The 17,380-nt window shown below is 45.6% G+C and overlaps 2 protein-coding genes across 4 annotated transcripts in view; one reads left to right on the top strand and one right to left on the bottom strand.

The window, feature by feature from the left end:
- Positions 1 to 11,394, top strand: part of FGD1 (FYVE, RhoGEF and PH domain containing 1) — a 40,630-nt gene extending 29,236 nt beyond the window's left edge. The window contains exons 9-18 of one of the 3 annotated variants that reach the window (XM_039224461.1): positions 1,673 to 1,731; positions 1,867 to 2,013; positions 2,375 to 2,467; positions 2,634 to 2,713; positions 7,376 to 7,406; positions 7,919 to 8,020; positions 8,389 to 8,514; positions 8,691 to 8,852; positions 9,917 to 10,060; positions 10,608 to 11,394. In XM_039224461.1, coding sequence (XP_039080392.1) covers positions 1,673 to 1,731; positions 1,867 to 2,013; positions 2,375 to 2,467; positions 2,634 to 2,713; positions 7,376 to 7,406; positions 7,919 to 8,020; positions 8,389 to 8,514; positions 8,691 to 8,852; positions 9,917 to 10,060; positions 10,608 to 10,913 — 1,250 coding nt within the window. In that variant the 3' untranslated portion in view covers positions 10,914 to 11,394. The remainder of the gene's footprint in view (positions 1 to 1,672; positions 1,732 to 1,866; positions 2,014 to 2,374; positions 2,468 to 2,633; positions 2,714 to 7,375; positions 7,407 to 7,918; positions 8,021 to 8,388; positions 8,515 to 8,690; positions 8,853 to 9,916; positions 10,061 to 10,607) is intronic. The other 2 variants (XM_039224462.1, XM_039224463.1) reach the window with 2 other exon arrangements.
- A 291-nt stretch (positions 11,395 to 11,685) lies between these two features.
- On the bottom strand, positions 11,686 to 16,660 carry TSR2 (TSR2 ribosome maturation factor). Its single transcript, XM_039224465.1, has 5 exons — positions 16,567 to 16,660; positions 16,314 to 16,404; positions 13,506 to 13,597; positions 12,774 to 12,944; positions 11,686 to 12,555 (listed from the first exon to the last, which is right to left on the bottom strand). Exons 1-5 carry the CDS (start codon positions 16,648 to 16,650, stop codon positions 12,421 to 12,423), a joined length of 573 nt encoding a protein of 190 aa, XP_039080396.1. The 5' UTR covers positions 16,651 to 16,660; the 3' UTR covers positions 11,686 to 12,420.
- Positions 16,661 to 17,380: the final 720 nt, after the last annotated feature.

Here is a 17,380-nt window from a genome sequence, read left to right as displayed (position 1 = left end):
TTTCTTTCTGTTTGATCGCTGTGGCTAGGACTTCCAGTACTATGTTGAATAGAAGTGAAGAGAGTGGACATCCTTGTCTTGTTCCTGACCTTAGGGGAAAAGCTCACAGTTTTTCCTTATTGAATATGATGTTTGCTATGGGTTTTTCATAGATGGCCTTCATTATGTTGAGTAATGTTTCCTCTAAACCTACTTTGTTGAGGATTTTTATCAAGAATGGATATTGGGGGTGCCTGGGTGGCTCAGTCGGTTGTCTGACCTCGATTCAGATCATGATCTCACAGTTCGTGAGTTTGAGCCGCACGTCAGGCTCTGTGCTGACAGCTCAGAAACTGGAGCCCATTTCAGATTCTGTGTTTCCCTCTCTCTCTTCCCCTCCTCCGCTCAAGTGCATATGCTCTTGCGCGCTCTCTCTCTCTCTCAAAAATAAACATTAAAAAAATAAAAAAAGAATGGACATTGCACTTTGTCAAATGTTTTTTCTGCATCTATTGAAGTGATGAGATTTTTTTTTTTATCCTGTCTCCTGTTACTGTGATGTACACATCGACTGATTTGTGAATATTGATCCACCCTTGCATCCTGGGAATAAATCCCAGTTGACTGTGGTGAATGATCCTTTCAATGTATTTTTGGATTCATTTTGCTAGTATTTTGTTGAGTTTTGCGTCTATGTTCAACAAGGATATTGGCCTGTTGTTCTCTTTTCCTGTGGTGTCTTTATCTGGTTTTGGTACCAGGGTGATGCTGGCCTCATAGAATGAATTTGAAAGTTTTCCTTCCTCTTCAATTTTTTAGAATAGTTTGATAATAGGTATTAGCTCTTCTTTAAATGTTTGGTAGAATTCACCTATGAAGCCATCTAGTCCTGCACTTTGTTTGTTGGGTTTTTTTTTTTTATTACAGATTCAATTGTCTGGCTAATAATCAGTCTGTTTATATTTTCTATATCTTCCTCCTTCAGTTTTGGTAAGTTATAGGTTTCTGGGAATTTATCCATTTTTTCTAGGTTGTCCAGTTTGTTGGCATATAGTTTTTCATTATATTATCTTATAATTGTTTGTATTTCTGTGGTGTTAGTTGTTATTTCTCCTCTCTCATTTGTGATTTTGTTTATTTGAGTCCTTTCCCCCTTCTTTTTGAGGAGTCTGGCTAGGGGTTTATCAGTTTTCTTAATTAGAATGTGTATTTTCTTGGTAGAGATTCCTATAATCTGAATTATTGAGACAAAGAATAGGCTCATCACTTTGTTTCTTTATGACTTTTTCTGATTATAAAAGTAATACCTGTTCTTTGTCAAAAATATGGAAAAACAGAAAAGTCTAAAGAATACAATAAAACCACCCATAGTCCCACCGTCCAGAGACAGTTTGTTTAACATGGGTATGTTTCTTTCCAGTTACATATATAATTATTATTGTTGTTATTTTTAATGGCAAAATAATCCTGTTAAGCTTGCATTTTATTCACTGTCAGTTATTCCACGTACTATGATTCTGCCATTGTGGCATTTTCTGATTTTAAGTTATATTGCCATAGACCTCTTTGAGGCTGGTGCTTTCTGGGATGGGGAGGATGTGGTCAGGCCAGGAGGAGGTATTCAGGGAGCAGAGAAGCCCCCAAGAGCCTCTTCTCTGCTAGTCCCTGATTTGACCTCCCACTCTGCCCACAGAGTCTCTGGAGCTGATAGCCACAGCAGCAGAGCACTCTAACGCTGCCATCCGCAAAATGGTGAGTGGCCCTTCTAGCCCCTGCCCTTCCTTGGCCATCCACATGTGGTGTCTCTGTCTGGGGTCTTGTGACTTATGGACATGTAAGGGAAGGCCAGCATTCCAACCCTGCCTTTTGCTTACTGTCTCCTGCCAGGAGCGAATGCACAAGCTGCTGAAGGTATATGAGCTGCTAGGGGGTGAGGAAGACATTGTTAGCCCCACCAAAGAGCTCATAAAAGAAGGCCATATCCTTAAGCTGTCAGCAAAAAATGGGACCACTCAAGACCGATACCTCATACTAGTAAGTGCCAGGTGTGGGCTTGCACACATTGACTTGGTACTCACTCAAGTCTGTACTTCCTGCTAGCCATTCTGTCCTCTATTTATTCATTGTATTTTCACTACCTACCCTAGGAATTTTTTTTTTACAGGTGATGTAACTAAGACTTAGAAGTGACTTGCCCAAGGTCATCCAACTAGGAAGTGACTCCCACGCCTAGGCTTTTTCCTTGTGACCCTTGTACCCAATCTGGGCTATGCTTTCTCCATCTATTGCCTTGAGTCCCCAGCAATAAAGCTTCAGGAGTCCTATAAGGGTAGGGAGCTGGGCCACACCTCTCCTGAGTCCTCCACACGTACATCCCAAAACTTTTCCTTCCTAGTTCAACGACCGCCTCCTTTACTGCGTGCCCAGGCTGCGGCTCCTTGGCCAGAAGTTTAGCGTGCGGGCACGCATTGATGTAGATGGCATGGAGGTGAGCACCAAGAGGTGGGAGATGGTGATCTGGAGTGGGGCCTTGGTGCTGGGAGGAATAAAGTCATTCTGACTTTGACCCTGAGTCTTTGTGTGCATGTGTGCAGAGGGGAAGGGCCCTGTGGAGTTTAGTAGTCCTCATAAAGCCTCTTTCTCCCTCCATTCAGCTAAAAGAAAGCTCCAACCTCAATCTGCCTCGGACCTTCCTGGTGTCAGGAAAGCAGCGCTCCCTGGAGCTCCAGGCCAGGTACTTGCCCTTACCTATACCTTCTCTCCAGCCCCCTCTTTCCCTTCAGATATGAGGCAATCTAGCCTACTGCCAGGCTACCCACCCTCACCCCAACCAAGGAAGAGACTGTTCCAGAGAAAGGATGGGCACCTTTCCCCAAAGATGCAGGCTTGCTCTTCTGGTGGGTTTTGTTAGAGGAGAGGGAACAATGAGATATTAATCCAAACAGGAATAACAACACAGTTTATTATAGATTCAGAGATTTAAGAGAAATAAAAACCAAATGCAATGCTTGGTCCATGGTAGGAGCCTAATTTGAGAAAAACCCTAAAAGACATTTGCAAGACAATAGGGAAAATCTAAATGTGAACTGAACAGTAGCTGCTGGGTAATTATTACTAACTTTTTCAGGTGTGATAATGGTAAAGTGGTTATATAGGAGAATGGCCTTGATTTTTGGTGATGCATGCTGAGTATTTAGTATCATATCTGTAACTTATTTTTAAATGATTTATCAACCAAAAATTCATACACACACACACATACATACATATATAACTATATGTGAATATATATATATATGAAGTAAATGAAGCAAAGTATTTTCTAAATTTGCATTTATATAGTAGGCATACACTTAATGAACTTGTGCTATCCTGTCTGCTTTTTTGTATGCTTGAAATTTTCTAAAACAAAACTTTTTAGGGGCACCTGGGTGGCTCAGTCGGTTAAGCATCCGACTTCAGCTCAGGTCATGATCTCACGGTTCATGGGTTCGCGCCCCATGTCGGGCTCTGTGCTGGCAGCTAGCTCAGAGCCTGCAGCCTGCTTCAGATTCTGTGTCTCCCTCTCTCTCCGACCCTCCCCTGCTCATGCTGTCTCTCTCTCTCAGAAATAAATAAAACATTAAAAATAAATAAACAAATAAATAAAAAAAAAACTTTTAAAAATAATAACATTTAAAAATAATGCCCAGCCATTTAACAAAGGGGCTTTCATATCTGTCCTCTACTTGGATGACTATAGTAATAGCTCACATTTAGTGAAGACTTGCTCTTATGCTAGGCACTGTTTTAAGTTAATTTTAACTTTAATTTTAAGTTAATTTTAACTTAATTGACCAGCTGAGGGGTGCCTGGTTGGCTCAGTCGGTTGGGCGGCCAACTTCGGCTCAGGTCATGATCTCACGGTCCGTGGGTTCGAGGCCCACGTCGGGCTCTGTGCTGACAGCTAGCTCAGAGCCTGGAGCCTGTTTCAGATTCTGTGTCTCCCTCTCTCTCTGACCCTCCCCTTCTCATGCTGTCTCTCTCAGAAATAAATAAAACATTAAAGTAATAATATTAATAAAAACTTTAAAAATTTAAAAATTAAAAAAAAATAATCAGCTGAATCCTTAAAACAACCCTTGAAATAGCTACTGTTGCCATCAGCCCCATTTCACAGATAAGCAAACTGAGGCACAGAAGAGTTATGTACCTTTCTCAAGATCTCATAGCTAGAAAGGAGCAGAGCTGGAAACAGAGCTCATGCTGCCTTCTGAAGGCCCAAGTCATAGACTCGAGGTCAGGGTCAGGGCCAGAGAATGGATGCATATGGATAGAAGACTTGTTTCTGACAGGCTGCAAGGAAGTGAGAAATGAGAATCAGAACCCTCATTGCTGGGACTGTGTAGAGTCAGGAAAGAGAGATGAATATGGCTAGAGAGCATCCTCCTGGAGGATGAGAGATGGATGTTGGCTTTGAAGCTCTGGAAGACTGAGTGAACAGCCAGATGCCTGCGGCCAGGAAGCAAGAACTAAGCCAACCATCGGTACAACCAGCAGAGGGCTCAGCAGAGCCTTCCTCAGTGACAAGCCACATGACTCAGACACATCTTCTGCTGGGAGGTTGGGAGGGAGGGAGCTGCAGAGATGCTGGAGCCAGAAAGGAGCACTAAGCAGTGTAGGGTTTCCTACTGGTGGCAAAAGAAAGGCATGGAGAGTTTGCTTTGTAATTGCTTGTACTGCCCTTAAATTTTTTTTTTTAATGTTTTTATTTATTTCTGAGACAGAGAGAGTGAGAGAGTGAGAGCGAGTGAGCATGAGCAGGGGAGGGTCAGAGAGGGAGACACAGAATCTGAAACAGGCTCCAGGCTCTGAGCTGGCTGTCAGCACAGAGCCCGACGTGGGGCTCGAACCCACCAACCGTGAGATCATGACCTGAGCCGAAGTCGGACGCTTAACTGACTGAACCACCCAGGCGCCCCTTAAAAAAATTTTTTTTTAATGAGGGTCAACTGGGTGGTTCAGTTAGTTAAGTATCTGACTCTTGGTTTTGGCTCAGGTCATGAACTCGCGGTTTTGGGAGTTGGATCCCCGCATCAGGCTCTGTGCTGACAGGGTGGAGCCTTCTTGGGATTCTCTCTCTCCCCTTCCCCTCTGCCCTCCCCAGCTTGCATTCTCTCTGTCTGTCTGTCTCTCTCTCAAAATAAATTAATGAACTTAAAAAAAATTTTAATGAAAATTTCAAATATCCAGAAAAGTAGAAATACAACAAACACCCATATGCCTACCATTTAGACAACTGGTACTCAACCATGACAACACAGGAAACAGCTGGGGAGCTTTTAAAAAATACTGGTGTCGGGGCGCCTGGGTGGCTTAGTCGGTTGGGCGTCCAACTTTCACTTAGGTCATGATCTCGCGGTTCGTGGGTTTGAGCCCCGTGTCGGGCTCTGTGCTGACTGCCAGCTCAGAGCCTGGAGCCTATTTCAGAGTCTGTGTCTCCCTCTCTCTCTGACCCTCCCCTGCTCACGCTGTCTCTCTCTCTCTCTCTCCTAGAAATAAATAAAAATATTAAAAAAAAATACTGGTGTCTGAGGGGTGCCTTGCTGACTTAGTAAAGCATGTGACTCTTGATCTTGGGGTTGTAGGTTTGAGCCTCACCTTGGATGTAGAGATTACTTAAAAATAACATCTTAAAAAATACTGATGTCTCAGACCCACCCTTAAGTCTGATTTGTTTGGGGTGTAGCCCCTGAACATGAGAAGTTTTAAAAGCTCCCTTGGTGGTTTATTGTGTGTGGTTTAGAACTAGTGACTTAAGAGCAAACAACTATTGATATTTCGCCATGTATATCGTTTGCTGAACCATTTTAAAGTAAATTACAGACATGATATACTTTACCCCAGGCCTTTCCTCTATTTACATGTATGTGTATGTGTACATACACAAACACACAATGTTTTTTTCTATATCTTATTATGAAAATATTCCAAAATGCAGAAAAGTTTAAAGAATTATACAGTGAAAAACTGTAAACCACCATATAGATTCTACAAGTGTTAACATTGTGCTATGTTTACTTGATCACTAATCTTTCCTCTTATCTATCCACCAATCCATCGGATTTTTTTACATGTATTTCCAACGAAGTTACAGATATCACTACACCTCACCACTGAAGATTTTGGTGTGCATATTTTTTTAATGTTTATTTTTGAGAGAGAGACAGAGCATGAGCAGGGGAGGTTGCAGAGAGTGGGAGAGACAGAATCCAAAGCAGGCTCCAGGCTCTGAGTTGTCAGCACAGAGCCCGACGTGGGGCTCGAACCCACGAACTGTGAGGTTGTGACCTGAGCTGCAGTCGGACACTTAACCATCTGAGCCACCCAGGCACCCCCAACGTGCAAATTATTAACTAGAGTTTAACATTTGTTTAATGTCCTCTCCTTCTCTTGAGGCCAGATTTTCATACAGTGAAATGCATAGGTCTTAAATGCGTATCATCAGTGAGTTTTGATAAATGTAAACACTCATGTCATGTTTGTTTAAAAACTATGTGTATCTTATATATGTGGTTTTCACTTAACATATTATAAACAGCTTTCTACACCACTTATATTGTCTGACAGTAATGATGTACCATCATTTATTTTATCTGATCCCCTATTGTGGGACACGTAGGCTGCTTCCAATTTTTCACAATAAATAGCATTGCAATGGACATTCTTGTAGCTACATATTAACTCATATCCTTAATTTTTCATGAAGGAAGGAAGGAGTAACTCACACTGATTGAGCAGCTAGTGGACCAACGATTGTGCTGGGCACTTTATGTTACCTCAGTTACTGCTGAGAACGACCCAGACTGATAATCATCTCCACGTAAAATGGAGAAGAAAATGGATTAAAGAAAAACAAACTGCCCTCCTTTTTCAAATTTGCCATTCCAACAACAGGGAGCTTTATGGTTTCCTGTATGTTCCATACTTTTACACACACCTCACCCTTAACCCTCTACCTGAGACCCAGCACCTCCTTGAAGAAACCTTCCTTAACAACCCCCACCCGAATTGCAGGCTGGGGCAGGTCTCTTCTTCTGGGCTTCTCAGCCCTATTTTCACTCTATCACAGTACTGAGTCCCCTGTATCATCCCTGTCTATCTCCCCTCTTAGACCATGAGCTCCTTGAGGGTACGGTCCTCTCTAAGCCCCAAATTCCTAGCACAGGGTCTGGAAAGTATTAGTAACTTTTGAATAAATAAACTCAGATAGGCTACATGACTTGCCTAAGGTCACACAAGAAGTTCCGGACCAGAGGTTCAAACCAAGGTCTGACTCCAAAACACCTGCTCTTTACCACTCCAGTTGGTTTTGGTTGGCCTGCATAACCCAACATTTTTCTTTTCTTCCCCCAAGGACTGAGGAGGAGAAGAAAGACTGGGTCCAGGTAACATGCAAGAAGGCTTTGTGGTAGGGGGCTGGAGGAATATTACAGGTCTCCTTGGGGTTGGCGGACTCTCCCCTAAAACTCCTATCAGACCAGAATGGGCCTAGCCACCTGCTTTCCAACAAATTTTACCATCCAAATTTTACAGATAGGCAAACTGAGGTCCAGAGGTTAAATGGAAACTCACAAATTCTTCCTTTAGAAAGCTGGCTCCACTGAGGGTGTAACCCCAAGGAGTTAAGCCCTGTAAAACCTTAAGCCAAGATAGTGGCCAGGAAGACCTTCTGAGGTTTTTCAACCACTGATCCCCTCACCCATTTCATAAATATAAGAACAGAGACATGGATTGGGGTTGGGGCTTGCTCAAGGTCATGTGCCTAGCAAGGGGCAGAACTAGGCCTAGAAGCCAACTTTTCTGACTCCAGGCTGTCATAGGAAGGTGAGGTGAGGGTGGATATGGGTAGGTTGTGAGGTGACCTGACCTCTTATATTTTTTACAATCTCCTTCACAGGCCATCAACTCCACTCTTTTGAAGCATGAACAGACGCTGGAGACCTTCAAACTGTTGAACTCAACAAACAGGGAAGATGAAGACACACCCCCTAACTCTCCAGTAAGAGTCCCCACCCCTTCCCCTGCACTGGGACCCCTTCCAGGCCTCCAAGTTCCCACTTTATCTTGAAATGATCCTTGCCCCCTCCCAGAGAGTAAAGATCAGAGAGACAGTGCATGACCACGGAAACAATCTTCTGTTAGTATGGCCACAGAGAAATCATTGGGGAAACCAAGGCCCAGAAAGTAAAAATGACTTATCTTCAGTATCACAGTGAGGTAGGGGCAAAGCAAGGATTCAAAGACAGGTCTTCTGAATGTATCTGCTGCCTCCCAATGATGATCCAAGCCTTGGGGCAGTGGCAGGAGCTGGCTGGACTGGGCTGGGGAGTAGCTGTCTCTGAACTGGGACCTGGCCCCTCTCTCCAGAACGTGGATCTTGGGAAGCGGGCACCTACACCCATCCGAGAAAAGGAAGTCACCATGTGCATGCGCTGCCAGGAGCCCTTCAATTCCATCACCAAACGCAGGCACCACTGCAAGGCCTGCGGGCATGTGAGTTTTGGCAGACAGGGGCAGAGGTAGGGAGGGGACAGGCTGACAGCCCAAAGGCCCACTTCTGAGTGGGTTACCCTCCAAGTAGGGGAGACCATGAGTCCACTGTGGGAGCTGGTACACTGAAGGGAAAGACCTGTTGGAACCAGGCTGTTTTTGCCCACTTGCCACCCCAGGTGGTTTGTGGGAAGTGCTCCGAGTTCCGGGCCCGCCTCATCTATGATAACAACCGCTCCAACCGTGTGTGCACTGACTGCTACGTGGCCTTGCATGGGGTGCCGGGGAGCAGCCCAGCCTGCAGCCAGCATACACCCCAGCGCCGGAGGTCCATCCTGGAGGTAAGAGCCAGGTCCTTAACTAACACCCCCACACTGACCACACGGGCCCCAGCCACCCACTCAGTGTGACTGATGCCGGGGCATCTCTGAAATCTAAGGGTGCCTTATGCATCCACTGAGCAAGTGACACAGGCTTGGAGTGAGTAAAATGAGTGGAAGAATGAATGAAAAACTAATTTTTATTTAAGTGCTTTAGATATTTAATCCTCACAGTAACTAATCTATCCATGCTATTACTATCCCTGTGTTACAACTGAGGAAACTGAGGCGCAGGGAGTTATTTGCCCAAACTACACAGCCGGTGAGTGGCAGAGCTAGGATGGTTTTTCAGTGAACAAATTACCTTTCTTATTATAGAAAATAGATTATGTGCACTGAAAAAAAATTAGACAATATAAACAAAATAATACAAACACTGTATTCTTTCTGCTCACTGGATTACCACTGTTAATAGTTTTGCTGTAGCATGCACATACACACATTTTTGGGTTTTTTTAAAACCAAATTGAGGTATTTAACCCTTAATGAATTCTTACTCTTTGCTAGGCACTATTCTGAGCACTTTGCATTAACTTACTTAATCCTTACAACATGCCTATATGCTCCCCTTCCAAGTCAATACATTTTCATCTAGAGCTGGGATCCTAAGCCAGACTACCTTACCCAGCTCCCCAGTCCCCTTCACCACAGTGCTAGGTTGCCTCTTGCTAACTGTGAGGAATGAATGTATGATGAAAGATGAAAAAAAGGTGAGGTGAAAATGCCTAAATGACTTAAGAAATGAATGAACCAATGGAAGAATGCATGCCTGGCATTTAGGTGCCCCTGCTGAGAGTTGTATACCCCTCCCTCCCTCCTACCAACTCTTAAGAGGCAGCAGCCATGATGGGAGTTCAGCAGACAAGCCTGGCTTTCCATCTCAATTCTAACTCACTGGGGGTGGGGGGCACTGGGCAAAACACTCCTGCCATCTATCAGTCCCTATGTTGAGGGGGTGTCAAAGCCACGAAGAGCCAGACCAGGCCTTCTATCAACACTTATATCCCCCATGTCTCTGGCCACAGAAACAGGCCTCAGTGGCTGCGGAGAACAGCGTCATCTGCAGCTTCCTACACTACATGGAGAAAGGTGGGAAAGGCTGGCACAAGGCATGGTTTGTGGTCCCTGAGAACGAACCCTTGGTGCTGTACATCTATGGAGCCCCTCAGGTGTGAATCCTATTCCTTCAGGTCCTTTCAGCCACCTGGCAAAACCAGGATGCTCCTCTTCCCCTTCAGTCCTTGACCTCTCCTTGACCTTGGGGGACTGGGTGAGCCTAAGGGAAAATCAGAACCCCTACCCTTGTGAGACTAAGACCAACTAGAGACAAGGAGTTATTGTGGGCCAGCATGTGTAGGGAAAAGTGGGGTGAGTGCCGAGGCTAGCTTTCTGGAGGAAGCCAGAGTGGAGGCTAGGCACTTCTAGGTCCATTTTGGAATGGGGAAGAACATGTAGATGGAGGCAATAGCCTAGATGATGGCCTGCAAACATTATCTGGTATATGCTAAAGAGACTAGCCCAACTGGTTTTGGTTATGGGAGGTAACAGGTATTTGATCCAGCCTGCATGCTAGCTTCAGTTGACGTTTTTCTATTGGAGCTATCATTGGAGCCATAGAAGGTTCCTAAACAAGAAAAGGAAAATTGGGGTTCAGCAGATGCAAAACTAGTGAGAAGTCCAGCCCCAAGGTGATACCAGCTCTGTCCTGTTCCCTAGGATGTGAAAGCCCAGCGCAGCTTGCCCCTCATTGGCTTTGAGGTGGGGCCTCCTGAGGCAGGGGAGCGGCCCGACAGAAGGCATGTCTTCAAGATCACCCAGAGCCACCTGAGCTGGTACTTCAGCCCTGAAACAGAGGAGCTGCAGCGGCGCTGGATGGCAGTGCTCGGTCGGGCAGGCCGTGGGGACACGTTCTGCCCAGGGCCCACACTGTCTGAGGACAGGGAGATGGAGGAGGCCCTGGTGGCAGCTTCAGGAGCCACTGCTGAACCCTCTGAAGCCCCCCAGACCCGAGACAAGACCTAGGTTTGGGGGGGAACTAGGGCCCCCTGCCCCACACTTTAGCTGCCCATATCCAGTTGGTGGCCTCGGCCCCCTCCCTCCCAGCTCAGTCAATACTTGAACTCCCACCATGGGCACTTTCAATCCCCCAGTGCTGGGTCTTGGGTTTTTTAATTCTTTTCACAAAACATGGGCTTTTAAGAAAAATTCCTACAGTGATGTTAATTTTTTTTTTAATCCCTGTCCCCAGGGAGGGTGGGAGCTATTGCTAGACCCCCTTGAATTAGGCTGTTTTTTCCTCATCCCGTCAACACCCTACAGATCCTGCCTCCACCCAATTCCCCCCAAAGCACTGGAGGCAGGAGATCTGGATTCAAGTGCCAGCTCTGCCACTGACCCCACGGCCCTGGCCCACCCCTGCCCCCTCAGCCAGTGTCTTCACACATATATTACACGGGGTGGTGACCAGACCCCTCCTGCCTTTCCCATGGCTTACAGCTTCTACTCGGCCCTAAGGCTACCCAGTATTTTATCGTCCAGACCCATGGCAGGGCCACAGGGCAGGACAGGGGAATGGGAGGACAATGGATACTCTTTGTTTTGTTTTTTAAAAAAATACAGTTTATTTCGGGCTTACAGAAACTTTCAGAGTGCTGCTGTGCTCCATTTGTCCAACTATTTGTTTGTTCAAAGTAACAGGCTGCTAGGGTGGGCCCAGAAACTGCTCCCTTGCTGAGCTTTGAGGCCCAGCTCCTATGAAGCTGATTCCAACGCTACTCACAGGGCAAGCCACAGATTAAACAATAAGGTACTATTTATTGAGGTTTTAAGCCTCGTCCCTGGATTTGGATGAGTATGGAAAGACGCTGGAGGAGACAGAAAACAAAGCCCAGGTCCCCCAAGCTCACCACCTAGCCCAAATCTTAGACTTCCTGAAGGAACCTAGGGCTGGAGGCTGGGCTGCAGAGAGGGAGTGTTCCTGGGAGGTTCCAATTTCTAGGCAGGGGTACAGAGCTGCTCTGTGTGTGTACGGAGGAGTGGAGGAGGGGGAAAAGAGGGAGAGGCACCATAGCTATTTTCGTTCACATCTTCACCTCATCTCGCTTCTGGTCTTCATGTTATCTCACCACTCCTGACGACCAAGCAGGAGTACTGGTTCTCCTGCTGATCCTCTCCTTCACAAATCCACCTGGCCACTGTCAACCAGTATTTATTTTCTCCTCCAGTAACACCCACGCCCGCTCATCCCTCCCTCGCACACTGACTGCACCCAAGAGGCAATGTGCTAGGAAACCAGCCCTCATCGTGCAGACTGTAACTTAAGGCCCAAGGGAGTGTGGTGAACCAGGTCCCACTACCTCAAGTGCAAGGACCCTAAAGCTCTTCTTCCCCTAGAGGAAACTGGAAAGGGGAACAGGGAGAGGGTGGAGACAGGGTAACCAGTCCAGAAGTCCACAACCCTCCCCCAAACCCCTACAAACAAGTGTCAAAACAACTAGCAAGCAAGGGCCCAAACGATCTCCAGCCCCACTCATTTCTTTCTCCGGACAATGGTCCAGCCATCTTCCACTATATCCTCTTCTTTAATAGTCTGGGAGTCTGGACCAGAGGATTCAGGCTGGAGGCAAACCCCATCTGTAGCTGTCCCATCATTCACAGCTGTGACCTGGAGGAGAAATACAGGAGAGAGCTAAATACATCTCCTGGCTGTGGCCACTGGAGACCCACGCTCTCCCAGCTTTGCCAGGATTGGCTGTGTGACCTTAGGAAAGTTCCCTGGCCTCTCTGGATAATACAACCCCACCCCCATCATTTCCCTGTGAAACTGATTTCCCAGAAAATTGAAGACATCGCATGTCCCAACCCACGGGGCACCCCCTTCACCTCCATCTCCTCCACGCTGTCCACATCATCCTCATCCGTCTCTCTGGCTGTTGTAACTGCAGTGGCTCTGACCCTGCACTTTCTTTGGGTGATGTGGGAGGCCATCTCCTTCAGAGCAGCCCCATCACCCTTCTGGAAGTGGTGGAACATGGTCTGTAGCTGCTGGCTCACCTACCAAGAAAACATTCAACCAGCTTGGATTTTCTAGAGAACCTATAATACAACCAGCCTGTGTCTGCAACAAGAGTGGGGAGGGGTTTGGAATTTTCCAGAAAAGAACAGGGCTTTCTTCCCCCAAGGAGTTCACTAATGAAGGAACTATATATGAAAGGCTCAAGTATGGGCCTGAAGCATGGAAGGAGGGCTTCCTAGCAAGGAAGGCACTAGAACTGGGTTTGAAAGACAGAAGAGGTAAAAGGGAAATCCATCCCAGCAGGAATTGATGGGGAGTAATGCAGGGGCAGAAATATACCTGGCCTGACCTGCCCTTAGGATGGGGGTGAAGAACAGACCTGGTTGAGAATGATATATGGAGAGAAATAAAAGAGAAGGGGCAGTGTTTGGAAAAGACCTGAAAGACTAGACTTTTTCCTTTAGGCAAAAGGGAGTCACAGAAGGTTCTTCTGCAGGACTCAAGAAGGAATGGTTAGAGCCAAGAGTCTTGGCCTAAAAACAGACAGGGAGAAGAAAGACCAGGCAGGGAAATGACAGTTGTGTAAACAATATGCTCACCTGGGGCAGACTCCCATCCTCCACAACCGTATCAAATTCATTCGTCATGAGCTCTCCAAGGAAGTCTTCCACCTCATCTAGCTCCAAGTCAGCTGAGTAGGAAAGCAAAGACCAGCCAACTAAATCAATCAGTCCTGCCCACTACTATTCAATACCTACTTCTTGGGTCCACATCTGATTAGTGGGTAAAAGTCCAAACAGTGAGCCTTTTATTCACTGAAGTGCTCTGTACTCCAGGATTTAACATGATTTAAAACAGGGGCGCCTGGGTGGCTCAGTCAGTTAAGCATCCAACTTCAGCTCAGGTCATGATCTCACGGTTCGTGGGTTCAAGCCCCGTGTCGGACTCTGTGCTTACTGCCAGCCTGGAGCCTGTTTCAGATTCTATGTCTCCCTCTCTCTCTGACCCTCCCCTTCTCTCTCTCTCTCTCAATCTCTCTCTCAGAAATAAAACATTAAAAAAATTTTTTAAAAACCACTAAATATAAATACCTAATTTCCAATCTCTTGCATCTTACCAAACCCTCTTCTTCCCACACCATCCCAACCACATTCACTCTCTTTCATCTGACCTATTTTAACTGTCCTCCTCTTTGTGATCTTGAGCAAGTTATCTATCTCTGTACCTCTGTCTTCTCGTCGACAAAGTGGGGCAAACAGTGGCATTCTTGGAGGTGTGTTATAAGGAGTCACCTAAATAATGCCTACAATACGGGAGACCCATATCCATGTTAATTGCCATCACTCAAGGGCTAAAGTTTTCAAAATGTAGAGCCTTCACAACTGTGGCTCCACTGACAGTGAGGGCCACAGACCAACAGGACAGTAAGAAGAAATGGATGTTAAGTACTTCCAATGATGAAATCATATCCTTGACATCAACATCCTATTGTGTGATTTTGGCTAATCCCTCCCCTCTAGGCTTCAGTTACCTTTGGGGCCCATCGTCTACTTTTTCGGAATTAGAGAACTACTTGTCGTCCACAAAGCTCCTTGCTCTCTCTTTCCTCTGGCAGAGCTCATTCACTCCCTTGACTTTTACTACCACTCTAATATCCCCAAAGCTGTCTCCAACCTAGACTACTTTCTACCTTTTTCACAGATGCCTCAGGCCCTCCATACTCAAAAGCCAGACTCATTACCTTACCCTCCAAACTTACTTCTCATCCTCCAGGGTTCCTCTTTTCCGTGAAAGGCACCTCATCCACCCAGCAACTCAAACCAGAAACCTGCCTCCTTTTCTCTCCCTCTCCACCGCCAAACAATCTCCAAGGCCCTAATCCACCCCTCCTTTTCCATTACTATTGCCACTGGCCTGGTTCTAGACCTCATCATTCTTTCTCTCTCCAGTTCATGCTCCATACTGATTATTTTCTGAACTTTCTAGCCAGTAAATCCTATTACTCACCTTAGAAACTGCTCTTGAATTTTTATCACCTACCTGAGTATTTCATATCCTGCTTTTGAAAAGTAACTGTCCTGCTGGTTTTTAAAGAAAGCTACCCATAGAAAGCTAACTGGGAAACAGGGGACACAAGGTAAACAAGCTTTTTGTGGTTCTTTATCCAAGCTTTTATTATGTTCACGATTATTATGACTCCTATGGAGGAGCTGAAGAGCTTTTCTCACATAATTTGACTGGAAAAGCTTTTTCCTCACTGAACATCTAATTGAACTAGTCTTCCATAGCATGCATTTTGGCAAACGCTGGCCTAACAGGTAAAACCAAAGGCATGTAAGGCCTTCCACGTCTTATCCTTTTCCTTGGGCCTCTCCACCCCCTTGCTTCTGTCTCTACCACTCCTCCTCTCCTTACACCCACAAGTGCACACACACCCTTACTCCAATACTGAGCTCTCTGCCGCTTTCCAAATATAACACATAATCTTCTCATACCACAGAATTATTTGTGTGTTGCTCTTTCTGCCTCCCCCACCTAGTTAACTCCTCTTCATCCCTTTAAGTCTCAGCCCAATCACTACCTCCACTAACAATCTCCAAAAGAAGCCTCCTCCTCAGTCTCATGCTACCCAAGCACCCTGAGCTCCTCTTTATTAGGACATTTATCACCCTGTGTGTAAATGCCTATTTACTTAAATGGATTCATTACTAGATGGTAAACTTCCTTGAGAGGACTCTGCCTGATGTCATCTCCAAGACCAAAAATCTGAATAAAGAATTCTGTAAAAATTCTAATGTGCAAAAGTCTGTACACGACCTTCGTTCAAAACCCATCAAAGGTGTATATATTTGCTGTCCAGAAAACCAAATGTAGTTTCTGAGCACTTAAAATGTGGCTAAGCCAAATTGAGATGTGCTAAAACTGTAAAATATCCACCGGATTTCGAAAACCTAATACTAAAAGGGAATGTAAAATATTTAATTAATAATGTTTTATACTGATTGCACATTGAAATATTTTGGATATATAGAATTCTGTAACGTTAATTTCACCTGCTTCTTTTTATTTTGTTAAAGTGGCTGCTGGAAAACTTTAAATGTTATGATGTGATTCACAATTGTATTTTTATTGTACAGTGCTGTGGTGGATACTTTTATACCCATTTTAGGAATTAGGAAACTGAGTCTCAGGTAAAATAACTTGTCCAGAGTGATACCATGGGTCAACAGCACAGCCCGTAAGGCATCTGAACTCAAGATTCTGACTCCAAAGCCTATATTCATTCCACCTCGACCTTACGTACCAACCCACAACTGTTCAAGAGGAAGTGGTGCGACCTCTCCAGGACCCGCCGGCGCCACCCAACGCCGCCCACAAACAGGTCGCAACGCTTCACATTCACTCACCGTTGCGGAAGAAGTACTCCTCCACTGCACCCCCCAGCCACTCGGCCTTCTCCTGGCTGTGCACGCCCCCGAAGCCATTCTCCACGGCGATCTGTGAACACAGGCCCAAGCCCACTACGTCAACCTGGAAGCCGGCCTGGGGTGGCGTAGTGTTGTCCGCTTATGCGGCCCAGCGGAGCTTCAGGCGAGCTGTCCAGCCAACTCTTTTTCTGCCCCAGACCCCAAACTTTATCCTAGCCATGACTCCACTCACCTGCAAAGCCGGCCAGGCCTCCAGCGCCGCGCGGACGCCAGCCCCGAAGAGCGCTCGAGAATCTTCCCCAGCTCCAGCCATCATTTGGCCTCAGACCACGTGATACCCAGAAGGCCCAATCGCAGCGCAGCACGGTCCAGGCCAAAGGAGCCGAAAGCCGAGTCTGAGAACGCAGATTTGCCTTTCCGCTGACCTGGCAGCAAGACCAGAGCAATGGATGACACCACCCCAGCTACTCCTATGTAATTAATCATAGGAAGCCAGGAGTGGAGGACGAGTGGGGCCATGGGTTCTTGAAAGATGTGGGGAACTTTTTAAAGATACGAAATCCAAGCCTTGGTACAGAGGAATCAAACCCAGGGAGCATAGCCTTAAAATCTGCATTAAAACAACAACAACAACAACAATAAAAAAACCCTCTAACACGCATAGAACACTGCACTCAATAACAGCAAAATATACATTTTTCTGAAGTTCACATAGAACATTCTCCACGACACACCATATGCTGTCATAAAGCAGAACTCAATAGACTTAAAAGGATTAAAATCATGCAAAGTTTGTCCTCCCACCATAATAGAGTGAAATTAGAAATAAATAGCAAAGAAATTTGTGAAATTCACAAATATGTGGAAATTAACACACTTCTAAATAACAATGGGTCAAAGAAAAAATCATGAAGGAAATTACAAAACATCTTAAAATGAATGAAAACAAGAACACAGCACACCAAAATTTATGAAATGCAGCTAAGGCAATGCTTAAAGGGAATTTTATAGCTATAAACACCCACATTAAAAAAAGAAGAAGGATC

Source organism: Hyaena hyaena, unplaced genomic scaffold, assembly GCF_003009895.1.
Source record: "Hyaena hyaena isolate Hyena2069 unplaced genomic scaffold, ASM300989v1 scaffold_1630, whole genome shotgun sequence".
Taxonomy (NCBI): domain Eukaryota; kingdom Metazoa; phylum Chordata; class Mammalia; order Carnivora; family Hyaenidae; genus Hyaena; species Hyaena hyaena.
This window is presented reverse-complemented; position numbering and strand designations above follow the sequence as displayed.

Bases quoted from the DNA above. Each gene is read 5' to 3' on its own strand.
- TSR2 (XM_039224465.1), bottom strand. From the start codon at position 16,650: ATGATGGCTGGAGCTGGGGAAGATTCTCGAGCGCTCTTCGGGGCTGGC. The intron at 12,945-13,505 runs GTGAGCATATTG...TTTTCTTGGTAG, and splicing joins AGGATGGGAGTCTGCCCCAG to GTGAGCCAGCAGCTACAGAC. The intron at 12,556-12,773 runs GTGAAGGGGGTG...TTTCTCCTCCAG, and splicing joins ACAGCGTGGAGGAGATGGAG to GTCACAGCTGTGAATGATGG.